Source organism: Pteronotus mesoamericanus, unplaced genomic scaffold (genome assembly GCF_021234165.1).
Source record: "Pteronotus mesoamericanus isolate MK-2021 breed Mesoamerican mustached bat unplaced genomic scaffold, CSHL_Meso_final contig_94, whole genome shotgun sequence".
In the NCBI taxonomy this organism is placed as follows: Eukaryota; Metazoa; Chordata; class Mammalia; order Chiroptera; family Mormoopidae; genus Pteronotus; species Pteronotus mesoamericanus.
In genome coordinates this window covers 48,096,841-48,120,884 of record NW_026555285.1, presented here as the reverse complement: position 1 = coordinate 48,120,884, position 24,044 = coordinate 48,096,841, and the positions used below count along the sequence as shown (strand labels likewise).

Here is a 24,044-nt window from a genome sequence, read left to right as displayed (position 1 = left end):
GTCTTTTGACTCATTTAATCCCTTCCACATCTATTAATTTTAAGACTTGCACCTTGGCCCTCTGGGTACTCGGCTAAAACGGCTCCTTTTTCTGCAGTTTTCTTAGTTTCCCTTTTGGCAGTTCATAAAGGGTGAATTTCTTGTGGTTTTGGCTGTGTAGAAATTTCAAAAAGTTTTGCATAGTGAATCTGTTCATGTTTTCTTTCGGGTTTCCCCTTTCTGCTTAAAAAGATCTTTCTCATCCCAAATTTTTATTAAGATCCTATTTTTTTTAATGTATTTTCAAGTTAGACCTTTAAGAATCTGAAAATTGTTATGTGTTGTGAGGCAGATAATCCCATTTTTTAAAGGTAATACATTGTATAAATGTGTGCTTATACACATATACGTTGCAAAATGATTCTTTTTTTCATTGGGTGGTAGCCTTACAAGGGAGACTTTTTTTTCTTCTCAGGTTTAGTTCTATTTTAAAATATTCCTATACTAAGTATGTCTTATAAAAACACATTATAAGCTACTTTTTTTTTTTTTATTGTAGAGAGAACGAAAGGGAGGGAGAAAGAGAAGGAGAGAAACATCGACTGGTTGCTTCGGGTATGTGCCCCGACTGGGCACTGAACCCGCAACCCAGGTGTGAACGCTGACCAAAAATTGACCTGGCAACCTCTCTGTTGGCAGAAGTCACCCAACCAACTGAGCCACACTGGCCAGGGCATATAAGCTGTTTTTAAAAAGGTCTATACAAGATCACTTAGACTCGAGGTGTATACTACCCATGGGGGTATAATAAAATTGGGCTTTAAGCGTATTTCATAGTTGTTCAAACATCTAGGTGTACGTGGTCCTCTGCAGTGTCTCTAAGGTACTCTCGTTTTCCTTGAGTGTGATTTTTCCCAGTTTATTCCCTATCTCAAAGTGACACCACCCTGTTACTCAAACCAAAAACCAACTTATTAAAAATTTAAAAATACATGTCCTTTTTCCTCTAAGGAATATTTCAGGGACAAGCATGAGTATTAATAGGCTATATGTCACTAGGATTTAATTTTATTTTTTACCTTGCTTTATAATTATGGGTATATTCATTTTTAATGAATTTACTTGTTGTCATGTTATAAATAGCCTCTTCTGGATTAACTGTGTGATATGCTAGTATATGGCGTACGCTCAAAGAAATGAACTCCTATTTAATCACAGATAAATTTTCTTTTTTTCCAGGCTGGAGAATATAGCATATACTTCACAGGCAAGGTTTTCTTATTCCTGCTTAAAATCAAACTGAGTTTCAGAGAGAAGGATACAAGCATCCCAGTTTATTTAAATCAATAGTCAACAAAATCATCTTGCCTGGCGTATTTTATCTTTGATTTAAATAATGTTACTAAATGATATGCACAAACCTGATGTAATGTATATTTTCTGACTTTCTCTGGTGATAAGATAGATGTATAAATTTAGACCATTTCACTTCGCTGTTTAATTGGCAGTGATATTTTAGACTGGAGTTGACTGCATCTAAGTGCTATGTCATATATGAAACAATTTATGCCATTCTAAAATTGTTGGTGATCTCAAAATGCTCTTTTACCTTCCCCTTACCAAACACTAACTCTTAAAGCCTCCAGTTCTACCATGTGCATATGTGGCTTTGCAACGCGGTTGAGTAAGCGCGACTGTATTTTCTCAGCAGGCTAGCTCCGAAGCATGTCAAATGCAGCCTCCAGCCTCTGGGGTCAGGCTTTCTGAGATGAAGGTCCATATAAGTGAGACACCATACCAGTTTTCTAAGAGCCTGGGTAATAAATTCAGACAAGTAAATGTAGGACTGAAGTTAATCTTTTATTCCCCAAAGTAACCTACAACTGAGATGGTTGGCCCTGGATAGATTTCCATAGAAACACACAAACGTTGAGAACGTGGATGCATGACTTTGAAGCCATATGAAGCAAAACCCCACCGAGGACTTTGAAATGTTATCTTATCACTTAGAATGGATGCATGAAAAAGCCAGTTATAGGATAAATCTTTTCTGCAGAGGATTCTAACATTTTTCTTTTTAGAGGAAACGAGCTCTGAAAGAAACTTTCTAGCTCATCATTGAAATCCAAAAAACCCTCGCCAACGATTCGGCAACCAGTTCCTAACAATCACCCACTTCTCTAAGGAGCAAGGATTACAGAGAAGATTCACATGAGAAGACACGAATGTTTCCACACAGAACCTGTACGGCGTATGGTATGTACGCTCAAATAAATGAACTCCGATTTACAAGAACTTGAACAGCTTGGTGGAATTCAGAAATACGGCATGGCCATCCAGTCAGACTCTCCAGCTACGTTCTGAGCAGGGCTGCTTTCTAAAGCACACTGTGCTCATTCACTTCTTGGTAGCAGGAAGAGGAACAGACGTGAAACAGGACGGGAAGGCGTGCTGCTCCAAACACATTGCAGGACTGGATGACGCGGTACCCCTCCCCGAACCTCGGGCCTTGACACCATTCGCATTGGGATGCGCTGCAAGGGAAGGAGCATGCTATCAGTCATTAGCAGACTTCTGCTGAAGGACAGACATTCGGTTGATGCTATGCCAGACTCAGAGTGGTAGGACATACGGCCTTTATTGTCATCGATCTTACCGTCTAATTGAGTAGCTAAGACACATACAAGTGAACAATGAAATGCTAAAAAAAATAAAGGAGCCCTGACTGGTGCGGCTCAGTGGGTTGGGTGTTGCCCTGCAAACCGAAAGGTTGCTGGTTCGGTTCCTGGTCAGGCAACATTTGAAGAAATGTGTGTGTGTGTGTTGATGTGTGGTACGTGGTGTGGGCTGTCTGTGTGTGTTCATAGTAAAACTGTCATCTGAGCCTGTAGTGAAGAACATTTTAAATGCTTAAAAGTACATTTTGGCTCCAAGGGCTTCATAATTTGCTTACCACTTTAGTAACACTTGAATTTTCCCTGGGATTGCATCATAATATTTCTGTAGATTATTTTTTAGGAAGAACAACGAAGCAAGTTGAACAAGACTCTGTGGACTATTCAAAGAATTCTCTTTCCAAAGACAAGGATAAGTGAAGTTATTCTCAAATTGGATTTTTTTCAGGTTAAGCTTCAAAATTCCAGGTGGAAAAGATGTCAAGTCATTCCCATCAACAAACAATCTTTTAAGTGATCTGCAAATTAAGAAAACTATGCTTTAAAAGGTATTTCTGTAATTTATAATATTGAAGTAACATTCTGTCCCAAATGTTCCTTAAAATTAGTATTATAAAACTCAGTAACAATAAAAGTGTTTAAGTACTTCCTTAGAATCAAGAGAATTAATTTAAAAAGCAAGTGAACCAATATATTATTATGCCAAAAGTTCATTTGTGTGAATAGTAGAATTAAGCATGTATTTTGGGTTTTTGCAACATGTCTCTACCATACAAGAAGAAACAATCACACACATAGCAAGATGAATGAACGTTTCACTCATAAAATATAATATACATGGTATAATGATACAAAGAAAGAATTAATTTTCATAGACAAATTGAACATCATTACATATTTTTCTAATTTAAGCCCAATCAAAACAGTGAAATTAACACTGCCACAATGTGTTATGTGCTATGTTTAATTTTGACTTTGCATTGCCAAGTCCCCTTGGTCTTTACTGTGTCAGTTGCTTCTAAGAACTCTTCTTCCTTTATTCAAAGAGAACGAACTTCACTGATTTTCTCATTTTTTAATCACTTGTCTTGATGATGTTTCTCTATGGTCACTTATCTCCCTTCTAACTAGTGCTGAAAAACAGTCAGGAAAGTGTCTGTTCACGGGCAACATAAAAATCAAATCGAAAGCTGATCCAACTTGTCACATGCATTAGGAGAGAAGACACTGATATAACCAACGGGCTGTGGATTTTAAGTGAAAAGACTTTAGGCAACCAGCAGCTGAGGGCCTACAGATTCTCATCTTCATTCTAATTTCACATCTCTTCCCCACACAATGTAAGTGCTTTAAGACAACGGGGCCGAGAAGACGGTACCGCGGCTGGCTTCCCCCCTCAGCCACGTTCGACGACTGCGCCTCCCACAGCCTGGAAGGCTGAGCCAGGCCCCGGCCTCTGCTTGGGCCCGGAAGGAGGCGGCCAGCACGGTCACTCTTTTCCTCTACAGCCAAGGCGAGCGAGGGGCCGGAAGCAGAGAACCCTGCGGACAGTCAGTAAGCCTGCCGCCCTCCGGAGACAGCCTGCTGAGCGTCCCCAGGGACGAGGCTGCCCTGCCTGGGTTGGTATGTCCGAGGGGCCCCACCAATATGGGTCCACCCTTCCTCGCAATAAGTTCGCAATAAGTTCTAGGGGAGCGCAGTCGGTTGTATCCTTTTTAAGGCCAAAGAGTTGGGTGTTTTTTTAAAGACAGTATTCATTTATTTTTAGAGGGAGGGCAAAGGAGTGAGAAAGAGAGGGAGAGAAACGTTAATGTGGAGTTGCCTCTTGCACGCCCCTGCTGGGGACCTGGCCCCCAACCCAGGCATGTGCCCTGACTGGGAATCGAAATGGCAACCTTTCAGTTACGCAGGCCAGCGCTCAATCCACTGAGCCACACCAACCAGGGCTAAAGCTAGGCAGTTGTTAAAGAGCTGCAGGTTGAGACAGCTTTGCACCTGAGCAGCCTGAGGAGCAGCGCAGTCTGCCCCTGCTCCACCCGCCTCCCTTGGAGCTCTGAGGAAAGACGAGAAAGCAAACAAAATGCAGCACGGTACTCCTGAGGCAGTCAATTCCTTACTTCTCTGTCTTCACAACTTCTCTGTGGGGACGGAGAAGAAGCTGGGGCAGGAGAAACAATACGATTCAAATAGAGCGCGTGCACACACGCGGACTTTCTTGAACCGAAATACATGATTTGTAAAACTAAAAAATGAAGTGGATGAACTGAAGAGGAATGTGGTGTTCACAGAGATCTGAGTTAGTGGCAAAGACAAGTAGAAGAAGTAATGGAAACAGAGCAAAAACGTATTTAAAAATCACAAATGCCGGAGAGCAGAGAAGGGCTGGAGGGGAAGCAGCCCCCGATGGCCAGTGCCTTCATCGGTCCGCCCATGTGACAGAGCCTCCGCAGACACCCAGAGCGGGGGCTCCCAGAGCTCCCGGGGGGTAGGGACCGGAGCACCGCACTGCGCCGCTGTGTTGAGTGGTGCACCCCATCAGGACAGGAGCTGCTTTGTCCAGCCCCTCACCCTGTGCATCTCCTCATCTGGCTATTGATGTGTGTTTTTTCATAGATGTGCTTTATATAAATTGGTCATCTAGAGAGTAAGTAGGTTTCCTGAGCACTGGGCGCTGCTCTAGCCAATGAATTACGCCCGAGGAGGTCGCAGGGACCTCTGTCTTTACAGCCAGACAGAGGCCCAGGCGACAGCTTAGCTTGCTTCTGGCATCTGAAGTTGGGGGCCGTCTAAAGGGACTGAGCCCTTAACTTGTGGGATCCAACGCCTTCCCCAGGTGGATAGTGTCTGAATTGAGCCGAATTGTAGGACGCCCAGCTGGTACCCAGGAACTGCATGGTGTGCCCCCCACCCCCACCCCGCCAGAGTGGAACTGGGTGTCAAACAAGTTTTGTTTTGTTTTTTAAGAGACACACCCTTAAGCATAATCTGATAAAATTCCTCAAGGTCAAGGATAATGAGAAAAATCAATCTTTCCAGATAAAAATAAGAGCCCCTTAAAGAGGAAAAGACATTAAACTGGCCTCAGGTACCTCGCCTGCAACTCGGGAAGCTACGGGAGGGTGTAGGGGTGGAGGTGGCTTGTGCAAAGGGGCCCATGTGAGAGGCGCGCCCCCCCAGCCCCGTCCCCATGGGAGAAGCTGTTCTGTTTACCAAGCTGTGAGATCTAAGGGCTAAAGAACAGTCTTCCAATAAGGAGACAGAAGGGAAGGAACAATGCTAATGAGAATCTGAAACAGGTTCCTAAACTGTCTCAGCAAAATAGGTAATTAGGTAAGAGGTGAGGAGAAAAGCAGGAAACCAATGAAAATGTCCTAAGATCCCCACTGCTGGCGAGGGGATGCACAGCCCGTGACGCGGGGACAGTAGCTTCTGTCTTGCTTTTATGAAACAGTGAAGAAACATGAAAGGAAAGACAGCTATTAACAGACTGGGGAATTACAGTTGAGTTCCAAAATTAACAAGGAAGAAAAAAATAACATTCTGACAGAATTTTTTAAAAAATACATATATATGAAAAGGAGAAAGTAAATAGATAGCACATACAAAGTAAAATGGAAGACAAAAAATAAATATATCAGTCATAACAAATGTGACCAGCTTCAATTCCCCTATGAAAGTACAGAGGTTGCCACATGGGAAATTAAAAAATTAGTATAAATATTAGGAAAGTAGAGACAAAATTATCTAATTTTATTGAAGATAAGCTTATGCTTCCTGGAAACCAAAGACAATCTAGTAAAACTCAACTGAAACTAATATGATAATTTGGTTACAGAAATTGATTTGAAATTAATGTGAAGAGTTACACAGTTTTTCCTATTCTGTACTGACAATAGTCAGCTAGAAATAAAACTTAGAGAAAATATTGCATTCCCGGGGCAACACAGTTACAAAATACTCAGGTTAGTAAGAGATATAAAGGGCAGTGAGTCACAGATTCTTATAAAGAACATAAAATAAGACCGGAACAAATGAAAAAATACAATGTTCTAGGACAAAAGATTTATTACCAGAAACATGAATTTCTTCAAAATTTATAAGTAAACTCAAGGCAATTCCAAAAAATATCCCATATTGTGTTTATATGTTTTGAGTGAGGAGGGGATTGGAATTATATCAAATATCTTAAAAATTGTAATCTAAAGAGAATAGTTGAGACTATTATTGAAATCTAATCTTCCTAATAGTTAATAAAAATTATTCTAAAGTCATAATCAAAATAGTAGAGTACTGACCTAGAAGAATATCAATAAACCTCAGAGAATTTTTAAAAATTAATGTGAGGAAGAAATGGAGCTTAGCATTAAAATTACATTGTGTATTATTAGCATTTTTATATGTAGTTCCTTACAAAAAATAAAACTTATAACTATAGGTACACACATGAAAAAATGGACAAAAGTAACTTGTCTTTCTATTAAGTGGTCATCAGTATTGTCCATTAAATGATTACTGATAAGGTTATATCCTAAAAATAATGTGCGCCAATCATTCGAATTACATTTTGGTAAATGATATGCTTTACATATATCTTGTGGTTATTCAATAATGAATGAACTCAATTTTCCCCATCAAATCATCACCAAATATATCCATCAGGAGTAAACGATTTTGTGTGTACTTACTACTTTCAAAATACCTGAGTTGCTGGATTTCATTTGGAATAAACTCAATACTGTTGTAGGAAATATTAAGTTCCTCAAGAGAGAACAAATAAAATAACCTTAAACAGAAAGAGAAAACGAATTGTAAAAATGGTTATCTGTCATAACTAGGCATAAATAAGGCTGTTTAAAGGTTTGTCAATCTTGTTTATCCTTTCAAAGAGCCAACTTTTAGTTTCAATGATATTTTGTAGTTTTTTAGATACTTATTTCTTCTATTTCTGCTCCGATCTTTATTTGTTTTCCTTTCTCCTACTCACTTTGGGATACTTATTTCTTCTATTTCTGCTCTGATCTTTATTTGTTTTCCTTTCTCTTACTCACTTTGGTTTTTGTTCATTGTTCCTAAAAGTGTAAAGTGAGATTGTTTATCTGTGCTTTTTCTTGTTTCCTGAGATAGGCCTATAATGCTATGAATTTCCCTCTAAGGACCGCTTTCGCTGTGTCCCATAGGTTTTGGGTTGTTCGGTTCTCATTTCCATTTGTTTTAAGGTATCTTTTGATTTCTTCCTTGACCTCGTTGCTAACCCAGTCATTGTTTAGTAACATGCGATTTAGCATCCGTGTCTTTGTGGTCTTTTCAGTTTTTTCCTTGTGACTTATTTCTAGATTCATGCCACTGTGGTCACAGAAGATGCTTGATATGATTTCAGTCTTCTTAAATTGAATGAAGCTTACTTTATATTTTAAAATGGAGAAAATGTTTCATGTGCAATTGCAAAGAATGTATATTCTGCTGCTCTGAGGCCAAATGCTCTGAAGATAGCAATTAAATCCATCAAATCTAGTGTGTCATTTAAGGCCACTGTTTTCCTTATTGAGCTTCCGTCTGGAAGATCTAACCTCTTCCCAACTCAGCGGCTCCGGGCTGCGGAACTTAGCTTGGGGTTGAGACCCCATGCTTCTCAGAGGGAACCCCCAAAGCAGAGGCCTCCCTCAGGAACCTCAGCTGCAGCCCGTGGGAGTGGGGCCAACCCTTGTCACGTCTCCGCCCTCCCTACCAGTTTGGATATGGCTTCTTCTGTAAATTTTTTGTTATAAGACTTCTCTTCAGCTAGTCTTCAGTTGGTTATTCAGGGTGCTGGTTCGTTAACTTAGCTGTGATTCCAGCTTGGTCCTGGGAGGAGGTGAGGGTACCTTCCACCTGCTCAGCTGCCATCTTGGATCCACTTCTGACATCTTTCTTATTGATCTCTTCATTCATAGCCCTTAGGGTATTTTACATTTATATATTTACTGTGATGCTTGTTTAAAATCCCTGTGTCCTGTCCTGGATTCTAATCCCCATAGGGAAATAATACTGCCCTTCTTACCAATTAAAACCCAAATCTTAACAGAAAGCCTGGCATTACATACTCAATAAATACACATTTACATAATTGAATTATTTTACTCTTAACTAAAAATCTGGGCGTCAACTTATTTTTTACTTCCGCGTTTCCATTCCCTACATCCTCTTATGTCTAATCAATACCTGATCTTGCAGATTTTACTTCAGTTTCTTAGCAGTGTGTTACTCCCTCTCTGTGCCCTCATTGCCCTAGATTTCCTTTCCATCTCTTGCCTGGACTACTGTGCCCCCCGCCCGCTGGTCGCCTTCAGTTCTGCTGCATCGCCTCATGAGGCTCCTCCCCTCCTTGGGATATGCTTTAATGACCCCTCGCGGCAGATAGCATACAATACGAATTCTTTGCCTTGGCTCCCAAGCCCCCTTATAAGCTGGTCCCTGTTTACTGTGCCATTCGCATTCCTTACCACTTGGCCTTGCTTGCTAAGCTTCCAATCAGAGCACATGGCTGTGAGTCCTATGCTACGTTATGCAGGGTCCAGCAGAAGTAACCCTGCTGGAGTGTGGTTGGTAGGGTAATAATATGGGTGCAATAATTTATAGTTTTAACTTGAACATTTCACCTAAAATGTCCTATGGTGTGCTTGAGGGTGATATTGTTATGTTACAGAAAGACATGCTTATGATTTTGTAATAAAAGATTTTGCAATAAGAAAGGGGCATTATTTGTGCCGGCCCCCGGTAAATGCTGCTTCACATCTCTTTTCTTTATATGTATGTTTTCACTTTTATTTAAAGAACTATCCACCCCATAATCAGCCCAACACCCCTTGCTCTTTCTCAACATTAATCTGGCCCACTCACTCTCAGCTACATTCAGATCAAATTTCCTCTCTCCCAAGGAGCCACCTCTGACTCTCCTGACCAGGGGGTTACAGGCCACTGTTTGGGATTTTATCATACAGGGTGCATCGCTGTAATTTTACTTTACTCAGTGGCACTCAATTGTCTGCCTTCCCCCTATGTGTAGAGCTTCAGGGAGCACACAGTAGATACTGCATAATCATCTACAGAATTAACTACAAACACAAAAATATAATACTTGAAGTATACCAGTGCAATTGCTTGTAACAGCAATGACATTCAATTACATGATTATTTGCTTCCCTGCATTTCGCTGAGTTTTATCCGGTCCCTGCTCCCTCGGTCCTGCCGCCCTGTGTCGGGTCTTCTCTGTTCAGCCGGCTAGAGTCCTGGTAACGCCCTTTAATTCAGTGCCTGCTTCCACTCTGCGTGAGTGTCTGCCACATGAGTTTTCACGTAACCAGCTCTGCAAATGAACATTTTTACCTGCATCCGAGTTCGCCCGAAGTCTTCTCTGAGGTCAATGAAGTTTTTAATAACTATTATTATATGATTGTTCCCATAATTCCAACTTTGTTTTTAATTCTCAGTTTCAGTATGCTGTCTGCACCCCTTGGTATGCATACATATCCTATGGCATTTAATAAAATGCACTGTTTTATATTAGAAACACTAATATTTTGGCGGAATAGCTCCTTAAAACTTTTAAAACAATTTTTTATTTTCCAGTGACCGCTGACATACAATATTATATTAGTGATTGAACATTATAGAACTTAGTAAGCGGTGACCCCAACGAATCTAGTACCAACACAACAAGGTACGGAGTTACTGCAACGTTACTGACGACATGCCCTGTGCTGCACCTGCAGCTCCCGATGTGTCCTTCCTGTCCCCTCCCCCGTCACCAGCCCTCCAGCCCCACTCTTACCTCTCACCCAGGCCTCCGAACCCCTCCCCTCTAGCAACCCCCAGTTCTTTCTCTGCGTCTTTGAGTCTGTTTCCATTTTGTTTGTTTATTTTGTTGTTTAGATTCCACACATCAGTAAAATCATATGGTATTTGTTTTTCTCTGACTGACTGACTTCACTTAGCATAATACTCTCTAGGTCCATGCATGCTGTCACGAACGATAGGATTTCCTTCTCTTTTACAGCTGAGTAGTGCTCCACTGAGGGGCCCTTGGGCTGCTTCCACAGTTTGGCGATTGTAAATAATGCTGCAACGAACATAAGGATGCTTATGTTCTTTTGAGTTAGTCTTTCGGGTTTCTTCGGATAAATTCCCAGAAGTGGAATCGCTGGGTCGTAAGGCAGTTCCATTTTTAATTTTTGGAGGTAACTCCATGCCGCTTTCCACAGGGGCTGCACCCGCCCGCATTCCCACCCACAGCGCACGAGGGTTTCCCGTTCTCCACACTCACCAGCCCTTGCCTTTTGTGGATTTATTGATGACCGCCCTTCTGACAGGTGTGAGGGTTCCTTAAAACTTTTGTTTATAACCAATAATTTGAACTAATTTGCCTAATTTCTAAACAATGAACAATGTTGACCATGTATTTATGATCCAGTTTTAGCTGCTTTAGGAATTTTTACATTTTGTTTAAGTGAGTTATCGTTTAAATGAGTTATAGTTATTTAAAGTATTTAATTATGATTATAGATTATCCAGCATTAATTTGTTTAGATGCATATATGTACATATGTGTAATGTGTAAGTATATGTAGTTGTGCGTATATATATATGAAGGTGTTTGTGTATAAATATACATGCACAAATAATTATAGATACATGTGTACAAAGATTAGTACATACACATATTACTTAACTCTGTGCAGTGAGAGTATCTACAAACAATGTCACCCCAATAGCAATGGGGTCATTTAGTATCCAGATACGGGTTTTTAAATACCATTCTTTAATAACAAGAAAACAGAGATTCCTTAGGGAAATGGCTGATTCTAGTACTGAGGCAGGGAAAATACAATATATGTTACTGTGGAAAAATACAGATGAGTCAAACAGAAATAAAATTCCCATAATGCAATCTTCCTACTTCCTTAATGTTTAGTCTGTCTTTTTATATATTTTATATATAATGTGTGATATATATGCACATTTTAGACAGAAATGGCATAATATTTACATACCTTTTTATTCTTGGAAACATCTAAATAGTTTCATGGTTTATGAATGTAGAATTTGTTGGATTGTTAAGTACAAACAATGCTGGATGAACAACTTTATATATGAATTTTGATGTACTTCCTTAATTACTACAAGAAACTTCTTTTGCAAAATGTAGCTCAATTGCTTGAGTCCCTGTCCCTTTGTCCCTAACCTACATTCAATTTGTTAAACTTTTGCTGGAAGAGGTATCTTGTTCTGGCATTTAGTAAAGGTTTTGATTTAAAATTTTTATTAGCAGTTAAATAATTACCAGTCCATATGCAGGGGAAAGCCACCTCTTTTAAACCCAAATATTGGCATTTTTACTAGAGTTTAAAAGATCTTAGATATTATAAAGACTAATTTCTTAGTTCATAGATTAGGAAATTGAAGCCAACAATGATTAATTGCCATCTACGTAGCTGGTACTATGATTTCTAACACAACAATGAAAAACAAGTCAGCTAATTGAAATAGGATAATTATTAAATAGTTAAAAAGTTGTAGGTGCTTTCAAAAGAGGAGTTGATCCTGTTCTAAATCATAAGCTTTTTATCAATTTCCTACGTGTATAACTTCAAACTACCAACCTTACCCAGGTGGAAGATTTGTAATCAAATTAAAGGCAATGTTGAAAACTCTAAGGAACCGAAGTTGTTGAATTCCAGAAGGGATTGTTTTGATAGGATTGTTTCTCAGGATCAGTATTTGTAAATATTTCAGGCAAAATATCTGAGGAACAGAAAGGAAAAACAAACATGAGTAGAACAATAAAGTATGCAGATTTCTATTTGTTACATTGTATAAACCCTTTGACCTAATGTAGTAGAACCAGTATAGTCACATTAATTGTCTGTATTGCATATCTCAAATACCTTTGGAAAGTCTTCAAACTTAACTGACCAGCATAATATGCATGACATGTAAAATAGTGCAACTACTGTATTCATATACCCTTGACTCAAGATTGGTCCCTTTCTAAATGGGAAACTTATCCTGTTTGACCAACCCCCGGTTTCGTAAGAGGTGATTATGCAAAGAATGAGGGAGGAAGGAGGTATCTGCAGAACAAGAAAAATAAGTGGAATTAACCTTAGTAATCAATGGGGTGTCAGATATCCTAGCCAGATTGTTTCATTCTCATATTATAGTAATTTCATATACACTGATTTTTCATATACAATTTAAAAATAGAATATATCATTTAACGCGAGGATCTTTGTTTAATATATTTCTTGCTCTCTGGTGAATCTTAACAAGGTCTTACATTAGCTCTAAAATTGGTGAACTAGGCTGTGCTTATTTTGCAATCAGAAGTGTAAGTCCTCTGAGTTTGTTTTCCCTTTTCAAGGTTGCTTTGAGTATTTGGAGTCCCTTGCATTTCCTATTCTCAGCTTGTCAAGTTTTATTTAAAAAAAGCAAGTTGTAATTTTCATAAGGATTGCAATGAATCTGTAGATCAATTTGGGATTATTGCCCTCTTAAAAATATTAAGGCTTCAGATCCATGAACACAGGATGTCTTTTCATCTAAGTATGTTTCCTTTGATTTCTAATAATGTTCTGTAGTTTTCACAGTAAAACTTTTGCACTTTGTCAAACTTACTCCTAAATATTTTATTTTTTCATGTAAGGAAAATTTATTTGTTAATTTATTGTCCAGGCTGTTCATTGCTATTTTTTTTAGAACTACAATCGGATTTTTGTATATTGATCTTGTACACTACAATCTTGCTGAACTCATTCATTAGTTCTAATATAATTTCCGTGAATTCCTTAGGATTTCTATCTATAAGACATGTCATCTACAAGTAGAAATCATTGAACTTCCTTTTTTAATTTGGATACCTTTTATTTCTTTTTCTTGCCTTGCTGCCATGTCTAGAAAGTCCATACAATGTTGAATACAAAGTGGCAAGAGTAGACATCTTTATCTGGTTCCTGATCTTAGGAGGAAAACGGAAGTCTTTCACGATTAAATATGATATGAACTGTGGGCTTTTGTAGATTCTGTCAGGTTGAGGACATCACTTTCTATTCCCAGATGTTAACTGTTTTTGTCATGAAAGAATGTTGAGTTTTGTAAAATGTTTTTTCTGTCTCCATTGACAAAACTGTTTAGTTTTTTTCCTCTTTATTAAAATGGTGTCACATTGCCTGATTTTTGTATGTTTATCCAACCTTGCATTTCTGGGATAAATATCGCTTGATCATGGTATAAAATCCTCCTTATGTGTTGTTTTGCTAGGATTCTTTTGAGGATTTTTGCATCTCTATTTATGAGAGATGTTGCTCTGTAGTTTGCTTTTCTTTCCAAATCTTTGTCTAGTTTTTTTTCTGATTTACTAGTTTGAACTGGGAAGTTTTTCCTTGTCTTCTACTTTTTGGAAGAGTTTGTAAAGGATTAGTGTTAATGAGTCTTAAAATGTTTGGTAGAATTCATCAATGATGCTGTCTGGTCCTGGACTTTTCTTTGTGGGAAGTTTTAAAATTACTATTGAACATTTTCCTTTTTTTATAGAGCCATTTAGATTTTTTATATCTTCTTGAGTCCATTCTTCTGTCTTTCTAGGTATATGTCTATTTCATCAAATAGACATATACCTAGAAATTTGTTTACAGTAATTTGTGGTATTCTCTTAAAATCTTTTTTATTTCTGTGAGGTTGGTAATAATGTGCCCTCCTCCATTTCTAACTTTAGTAACTAGAGTCTTCTTTTACCTTGGTCAGTCATGTAAACTTAGTAAATTTTTCTGATCTTTCAAAATATAAATTCTTGGTTTTGTTGATTTTTCTCTATTGTTTTTCTATTCTTAATTTCACTAACTTCTGTACTAAATTATCTCCTTAAAATAAAAAGTCAACACATCAAAATTTATGCTCTTTTTAAAATAATGGCTTAAGATAAAAGGGTTAGGCTATTGATTTTTCTTTTCAGTTATTAAGTTTTAAATACATTCCACTGTGGCCAAAAAATACTTTCTGTGATATTCAATTGTTTCAAGTGCACTGAGATTTTACTTTGTGGCCTAACAGATTGTCTATCCTGGAAACTGTTCTGTGTAAGTTTGAGAATTACGTATTCTGCTGTTATTGGTTGAAGTGTTCCATAGATGTCTATTATGTCTAAGTGGTTTACAGTGTTATTCAAGTCTTCTATTTCTTTGCTGATTTTCTGCTAAGTTGTTCTATCCATTATGGAGAGTGGGATATTGAAGTTTATAACTATTGTTCCTGAAATTATTCTTCAACTTCTAACTGCTTTTTTCAATTATTTCAGTTTTTATATTCTGGGGCATGTGTGTATATGGGGCATATTCTGTTTTTATATTCTGGGATGGATATATATATCTTGATTGATTGACAAAATGTCCCTCTTTAGCTCTAGGAATCTTCTTGTTTTAAAATCAATTTTGTCTGATATTTGTATAGTCACTCCAGCTTTCTCATGGTTTTTCATTGCATGACATATCTGTTTCCATATTTTACCTCTGAACCCTTTGTATTTTTTTTATCTTAAGTGTATCTTCTATATAGAGCATGTCATGGAACTTGATTTATATTCAGTTTGACTGTCTGTATCTTTGGATTGTTTGATGTATTCACATTTGATGTTATTATTGATGTGCTGGATTTACATCACCATTTTACATATAGTTCATATAGTTTTCTATATGTCATATTCTATTTGCTCTTTCTTTACTGTCTTTACTTACATCAACTAAATATTTGCTAGTATAATATTTTAATTACTTTAATGATGTTTTACCCTATTTTCTTGAGTTGTTTTTTTCTTTAGTGATTGTTTTAGGGGTTGTAATATACATCTAATTTATCAGAATCTACCTTAGATTTATACTAACTTAATTCCAGTGAGTATGGAAATGTTCCTAAATAGCTCTATTCCCTATTCCTTTATTTTTGTCTGCACTACAATTGTTATATGTATTATATTCATACATGTTACAGACATAACAACACATTATTATTATTATTATTTTTAATGTTCATTTATTCTTAAATACTTGTGCAGAGCTGATTTCAGGGGTTAGGAATATACCATAATCATGAAATAATGATCTCATCGTGGAGGGCTTAAAAAGCAAAACCTCGGGAAAAATTACCATCTTTTAAAAGAATTGTAGAAAAATAATAAAAACCAGGTAGCAGGTAATTTGTGATCAGAGACAAAGCCATGAGGAAACACCCAAGCGCACAGTACATGGGTGAAGGAAGAACACTTAGCCTCCTGGAACTATGATCAAGGTAGAGAAGAGACGCTGTTCTAACAGGTCACTTCGGTTCCTGAGACATAGGAGCAGCTTCCAGGTGACGAAAGTGAGCTGACCTGCCTACACAGGAGGGAAGAAAAGAAAACAAAATGTATGGAAAAAGTTCTGGGGCAAGAGCTTATTAGCTAGTCTGAAAAAGATCCAAGAAAAAATGTCCTAATTTTGGACACATCAGAGAATGCACATTCAAAAATGAAAAAGGAACATTTAGAAAATAATTTTAAATTTCTTTAACTGCTGAATGCCTCTTTGGCTAGTATTTGCAGGATCGCTATTTGCCCCTCCAACAGACGTACTTTTCCACTTCCTCACCTTTTTGTTTGCAAACCACCTAAAAGCTTTATTCCCTCTGTTGAACATTGTTCTCTTTGACATATTACCAGAATGGACCCCATGCTTTAATCGGACAGGATAATGTTGAAAAGTGGGAATATTTTAGCAATTTTGTAAAAGGTATTATTTTTTCTTCTGTTATGAAGCTATTTCTAACAGTGTCTAAAGACACGGTCACGGCCGCCTGAAGCGGGTCTTCCTTTCTCCAGCAAACATCGCCGGGGCCACTGCCGGGTGCTCCTGAATGGGTGGCTGGCGTTCCACACGGGCGTGGGAGCTGTCCTCATGCGCCCTGCTGCTGCCGCTGCCGCTGCTGCAGCTGCGCTTTTCAAAGGAGGTTTCTCTTCTCTTATGCAGCTCTTCTGAGGTAAGACGCGTGCCTGGAGTCTGTGGGGCATCTTGGGATGTACTTCTGGAACTGCCTTGCACACTGAGCTGAATGCCTGGCTGAGATCCGCTTCTCCAGCGTCCACGTCACTCCCTTGGTGACTTAGTGCCAAAGTCCGTTGCAAATCCTCCTCGTCTTTTCCCCCGAGCCTTCTGACCCATCGTTTGCTTCTAAGACTTGTTCCCGGTGTGGTTTCTGTCTCTGTCCTTTAGTTGTGCTCTTTCTTCTTTAATAAGGATCGGTCGATGCATCTCTTGGACCCTGGTCATCCGCAGGAGTGGCTCAGCTTCCCGGTCTGGCAGATCGCTCTTCACAACAAACACAGAACCACCTTCCTGTTGTGACTGAGGCAAAAAAAAAAAAAAAAGATGCAAGGTATGTGTCTGATATTACTTCTGCTCCGTCAAGAGAGAATTCATGTTGAACCACGGTTTTCTAATTTTCTAACTGTAAACCAGTGTGGTTTATAATTGCATACAAATGATCTTCCATTGATGGGGTCAGTCCTGGGCGTCTGATACACTGGACTATTGAGCAGGATTTGTTCTAACCCCCAAACTTTCAAGGTATTGCTTGTAATTTGAATAGAGAGAAACCACTATTATCCATATTTCCAGAAAGCCACTGTAAAAACGTGCCATTGTCTTCACTCGTAACCCTCCCTTCTGCCATTCACACCCCCTCTTCTTCATCTCGCTGATGTGCAGTAGGAGGTAATTCCACAGAGTGGAAACAGTCTTCCTGCAATAGATTCAAGCAACGTTGAGCACAGAGTGAAACTTCGTGTTTCTTGTGGAAGATCAACACTACATTATTATAACTAACTCCTACTGTTTATGTGTTTTAAAGAATCTGAAATTAAAAAAGTAGATTGAGTATACATTTATAGGGTTTGTTATATGAACCTTCTTATTTGCTATTTCTGCTTCTACCTCTTCTTGTCTAAAACTATGTTAATAGACTCTGTCTTCTGCAAGGTCTACCATCTTGAGTTTTCCATGCCACTTGCAATCATTCCCATCAGCACATTTATAGCAGCCTCTGGTCTCCTACGCGTGGCATTTACTCTATGCCCATAACTAGGCATCATTAGCCTACGCCCAGGACAGCCCTTCTAAGCCTGCGTGTTACCATCCTTGTTGGAATATTTCATCTGGAGCCATAGAACACTGGTCTGTATTTTATTTTACTTTTTGTTGATTTAGAGAGAGAGACAGAGACAGAAACACATCAGTTTGTTGTCCCGCTGATCCACGCATTCGCTAGCTGTTTCTTGTATGCGCCCCGCCAGGGATCGAAGCCGCAGCCTCGGGGCGTCAGGATGGCTCTCTGGCCAATGGGGCTACCTGGCCAGGGCAGCTCAGATCTGCATTTTAATGAATGACAAATTCTATTGATTTCTATCACTTCAAAAGATGGGCACTTTAAATTTTGCATCTGAAAAAACTTTCTTGTATTTCTACATTTTATTTTAGTGGGTAGAGAATGCTTTGGCAGACACACAGCCTTATCTATGACTAGTTAGAAAGAAAAGTTAAAATTAACATGGAGAAAAAAGACCCCTATATTCCTCGGGAACTCTGGTCCATTTGTTCTAGTCAAATTTATAAAACTGTTGTGAGGTATTAGAAAAGTAACTCTTCTAGTGAAAATATTATATTACAGAGACATTATGGAAAATATATTTCCAGTACTATTTATTTGAAATAAAAAGGGAGTCAATGTGCTAAAAATAAATTCACCAAAAGTCAATATCCTGGAAGTCAGTTCACAGAACAACCAAGCACCCAGTGACCAGTGAAGAGCTGCAGGAAGACTCAGGAACCGTCACCTGTCCTGACTCCTCCTAATGACCCACTTATTTAAAATGACAATGAATTAGCTCATTCCCATGTGTGATTATTCTAGATGTGCTTTAATATTCTGCAGAATATCCTATTTTGACCGATGATAACTAAAACTTGTTACAGCATTATATTACCTGGTCCCTAAACTTTGTTGTTAAAGCTTCTGATTAACACCTGAAGAGGTTTATTTTAGGTTTTATGCAGAGTGAGAGAAATAATTTTCTATACACCAAACAATTATGAGAACATACTTGAGAGTCTGACTAGAACACGAGCCTTTGAGGATCATGGCATGGGACTTCCTAAGACAGATGGGCTGTCCTTTTTGTAAGCTTTTTTGGATGCAATCCAGAATATATTTACTTAAGAGTAACTTCAGGGTATCATGTCTCTATATTTTATTATAATTATTATTCATAATAAAAATTATTCTCATATATACAAAAATAAAAATGGACTTACTTGTGTAGGAAAGGAACTGATACTATTAAATGATAAGTTAAGATATATCAATTGGAAAGCCAAGGATGTTAAGTCTGGACAATCCATGATAAAGAAACCCTAAAAAGAAAGTGACAATAGATAAGAGGTTATCAACAATGTACAAAATATCTTATACGAGATTTAAAAATCTCATATTCTGAATGACAGTGGTTACATAATAAACTGATAAGCCTATAGTCACCTTCCACTCATTCATTTTAGTCTGTCATGATAATAATTTCTTAAATATGTAAAAGACAGAAACAAAATAGAAACACTAGTAAGTGTTAATTGTATATAATAAATATAGACACGCGTCTGACAGGCACTTCAATTAATAATGAGCAGACATTTTATCGAATGTTCACTACCTGTTAGAGTATAAATAATTAAATGTATTTTATATTTAATTTTGTTTTTCACCACCTTGGTTTTTTCATGTCTCCGCTTCTGCAGCAGGAGAGTAAGAAGGCAGGAAAATTCCTTGGCGAGTGGAACAGGGAAACTGAGACAGACCGTTGAACAGAGTAGACTCCCCCAGCACCCCGACTCCCTCCCTCACAACCCCATTCCCTTAAGCATTAAGCAGTGACTAGTGACCCCCAACCCAGGAGAGAAAATGATCCTGCAAGGACCCACATGAAAAGCTGATGAATATTCATTCTACTGAGATCCTCCCAGCCTCCCAGACCGCCCCTAAAATTCCGGCCTTTCAAACTCAGATAAAAGGCCTTAAGACAAAGGACCCAGTGCGTGTGTGTGCAGGCTGCCCCCACCCCCAACCCCCCAAGCATGCTCCCACCTGTTCCCACCTCTTTCCTCAGGCGTATATCTTTGCTTTTCTCTCTCCTAAGCTCTGAAGGTTCCCAGGAGAACAGCTCACCTCAGGCTAACTCCCTAAAGCTGTCTCCCACGGTCCTTTTGCCTCTGTAACTTGTTTCCCGAGCCCCCGCAGCCCAGCTGGCTTGCTTCTGCTGCCTCTGCGACTTTCTTTCACAGGGACCAAAGTAGCTACATCTGGGCTCTACTTTCCTTTCTCTTCCCAAAGGGCCGAGGCAACCACTCCCAGGCTCCTTCCTGTGGCTATAGCCTTGGCCCCTCTGTCTTAAGCCCTTCCTTTGTCTCACTGTCCCCAGTGTTAATGAACGTGCCCTCAGAATCACCTGGGCCCTGGCCAGGTGGCTCGGTTGGTCAGAGCATCACCACATACACCGAAAATCATCTGGACTCGTGTTGTGAAATCTTTCCTGCACAAAGGTTAGAATGGCTGCCAACACGGCCACCGCGCATTTCTATTCCTCTGTTAATCTTTCTATTAATCTGACACCTGTATAACACTTCTTGCTTAAATACACCAATTTCTGAACGAGGAGAACTTAGGCCATGGTATAGGCGAAACGTTTGTGTCCTCCAAAATTCCTACATTGAAACCTTAACCCCCGATGCGATGTTTCTGAGAGCCGAGACCTTTGGGAGGTAATTAGGGTCAGAGCGGTCCCAATGGTGGAGCCCTGACGAGGGGCGGGGCCCTTGTAAGAGTCAGAGAGGCCCAGAGCACCTGCTCTGATAATATCATTTTCCCAATACACTGAAAATATTGCATATTTTCTTCCATCTTCAATATTAAAATGACTACACAAAAAGTCACCCATTTTGATAAGCTTTTAAAAACGCACACTGATATGACAGCTGTCACATACAATCTAACAAAACTGTTTCGAATGACGTTAAAGACATCTACGTGCTAGGAGAGCCATCTTACGGGGAAAAAAAAATTTTGGGGAATTATATTGGGTTGGAAATGGTCATATCCAACCCAATATAATTGCGTTGGATATGACCATTTTTAAAAGCTGGAAGGAAGGCAAACTATGGACAGATAGGTTTAGAGATGCAATTTGAACGTGTTCTTGGGAAATCTCTATTGCCACAAGAAAAATCCCTTTAATACTATGCAAACTATCCTAAGTTAGAAAACCTAAAACAAAAATAATTGCTAACACAATAAAAAAAAATGCCATTAAAAAGAGATGCCATACCTTGAGATTCAGTGCATTTCTGCCATGTATTTGACAGTTAACCACTGCGAGGTTGGTCATGTATGCTAGTGTTTCATATTGTATTGCTTTAATAGTATTCAAGCCTTCACCATGTATAACTTTTGCCTCCCTTTCATTTGGTTTTCTAGACTTACTGAGACCTAAAGAAACAAAACAATACATGAAACCAATGTTATCGCTTAGAGTAAAATTTGAAAGGGACTCATGTTATATGCTAACAGCGAGTCATGGTAAAGAGCCACCTGAACATGTACTCTGGGGGCAGAGGTTCCCCACAACCTTTACCCGCCTCATCTCTGTCGGTTCTTTTGCCAAAGTGGGAGCTGTGGCTGCTGTTGTTCCTTTTAATATAATACAGCACAACTGTCTTTCAAAAAGAAAACCGTATGCTCGCGTGTTTCTACCACAATCGTCTGGGTTCCATCAATCTCAGTCTTTCTATACTACATGTAAAAATATTTTAAAATCTTTTACTGTGAATTACATAAGCAACAGCTTGCTGCCCAAAACTCATACAGGACATCATGTAAGCAGCACTCAAGGTAGAAATGACCTCCTGAGGAATGACCTCAGTTTTTTTACTAATATTACCTAGATGCCCGATATAATTCAGCTCTTCCCTCAGTTTCAAGACTCCCACACAAGGAAGGAAAAAGAAGGAAAACACAAGCAACTCAGGAGTGAGCCGAACAGAGAGGACCTAAATTTACTTTAGCATGTTCCTGTAGATTTCACTTTCCATCACAAATAGCCTGTGCTGGGGGCAGGAACAAGGAAGCAGCCAGGGAAAAGAAGAGGGTAACCTATAAAGGAAATCCCCTTAGATTACCGTCAGATTTGTCAGCGGAAACCCTACAAGCTAGGAGAGAGTAGAATCAAATATCCAAATTATTGAGAGAAATCACCAGCCAAGATAACATATCCAAAGAAGCTATCCTTGAGATACGAAGGAGACACGGGCTTTTACAGACATGTAGCAGCTGAGGGAATTGACCTCCAGAAGAACATTACACATAATACTGAAGGGGGCTCCTCTATCTGATACGAAAAGACAAAAAGATACAAAACTACAAGCAAGATGAGTAACAGACAGACAGAAGCAGGAGATGGCAACTCTTGTTTGGAACAGGGGTCAAATGCTTAAATATGACATAAAAGTTAAAGGAGGTAAAAACATTGCTAAAAAAAGAAGACAATAGCGACTACAATTTAGAAACAATCTCACAGCATAAAACGAGATCATTTGTGACAATAAAAATGTAAAAGGGGAGGCAGTAAAAATCTGATTTTACGCCAGTGAATGAGATGCAATGGGAGGAAAAAGGACTATTGTATATGTGAAACTTTCTTTTGCATAAACTTAATGATAACCACAAAAATATCTAACACTGAAACACACAACATAAAAAAAGAAATAGAGGAAACATCACAGAAGACCATCAAACTAAAACGAACAAGAAGAAGCACAAGGGAGAAGAAACAATGAAGAAGGAGTGACACCAGAAAACAAGGATAAAGTGGAAACCCCCCTGTGTCTGCGATCGCCCTCCATGGACTGAACCAGCCAATTAAAAGGCACAGAGCAGTGCGTTGCGTCAAAAAACAGAACCCAGCTCCGTGCCCCCTACAGGGGACACATCTCAGCTGCAAAGGCACACACAGGACAAAGGGACGGAGTGGAAAATGATGCTCCAAGAGAAAGGCATCCAGAGAAAAGCAGGCGTGACCATACTTCCATCTGACAAAACAGATTTTGAGACAAAAAAGGGAAGGACAGAAAAAGATGGGCATTTTGTAACGATAAAGGGGACACTAGCTCAAGAAGAAACGACACCTTCCCATGTTATATGCACCCAACATGGGGGCACAAAAATATGTACAGCGACTCACAGAGCTGAAGGGAGAAACTAACGGAAACCTAATTATAGTAGGGGACCTAAATACCCCATTTACAGCTACACATAGACCATCCAAATAGAAAAATCAGTAAGGAAATGTAGGTCGTACGTAACCTGCGAGACCTAAAGGGCGTCATCGATGAGACAGAGCTCTTCATCCCAGAACACCGGAATATACATTTTCTTCCAGTTCACAAGGAACATCCTCAAGGAGAGACTATATGCTGGGACACAAAGCCAGCCTCAGCCAAGTTTAAGAAGATTGAAAGCACCCCAAGCAAATTCTCTGAGTATAATGCTTTGAAATTGGAAATCCAAAAGAAAAAAGTGGCAAAACACACAAGTGGAGATAAAACAATATACTACTAAATAGTGACTGTGTCAAAGAAGAAATAAAAGAAGAGATAAAGAAGCTACATAAAGACAAATGAGTTCATAATATGACATATGAAATTTTGGGGATACTCAAAAGCAGTAATAAGAGGGGAGTTTATATATCATGACAGCCCTACCTCAAGGAACAAGAAAAATCTTAAGTATATATAACCTGGCGTATTTAAAAAATAAATTTTTATTAGCTTCTGCTGAGTAGCTATGGTTAAAACAGCGACTGGTAGATGGCCGGTAGCTAAGTCGCATTACTGCATGTGTGTATGCCCACCCCACCCCCTGCATTAAGACCACTGCAGCATCTATGTTTGCAGCCTCGATACAAAGTGTGTTCCTAGTCCATACTTAAAAAATAGCCACTGAGTTTGGAAAAATAAATTAATTAATTTTTTAAAAAGCCACTGAGTAAATGGTTTAAATGAGGCGAGACATATGTGTGAGTCACACACACACACACACACACACACACACGAAAGCACACAAAACCACGAATATTTTTATAGAGAGGCCCTCTCACATACGGTTTTTTATAAGAATGGCGTAAGCCGAGCATTTACCTTCATGTCGGGCTGACGTGCCCTGTCTTAGAACACCTTCTAGATTTTCATTTTCTGCTACCTGCATTTCTAGAAAAAAGAAGAAGAAACGGGGCAT

At 39.0% G+C, this 24,044-nt stretch overlaps 1 protein-coding gene and 1 pseudogene across 1 annotated transcript in view; both read right to left on the bottom strand.

Moving 5' to 3' along the window:
- Nucleotides 1-24,044, bottom strand: part of LRRC63 (leucine rich repeat containing 63) — a 28,669-nt gene extending 4,625 nt beyond the window's left edge. The window contains exons 1-7 of the mRNA XM_054586707.1: nt 23,948-24,044; nt 21,082-21,242; nt 19,022-19,120; nt 12,295-12,431; nt 7,354-7,437; nt 2,933-3,172; nt 2,368-2,513 (exon numbers count right to left, since the gene is read on the bottom strand). Coding sequence (XP_054442682.1) covers nt 2,368-2,513; nt 2,933-3,172; nt 7,354-7,437; nt 12,295-12,431; nt 19,022-19,120; nt 21,082-21,242; nt 23,948-24,044 — 964 coding nt within the window. The remainder of the gene's footprint in view (nt 1-2,367; nt 2,514-2,932; nt 3,173-7,353; nt 7,438-12,294; nt 12,432-19,021; nt 19,121-21,081; nt 21,243-23,947) is intronic.
- Nucleotides 16,368-17,865, bottom strand: LOC129081005 (ataxin-3-like; annotated as a pseudogene).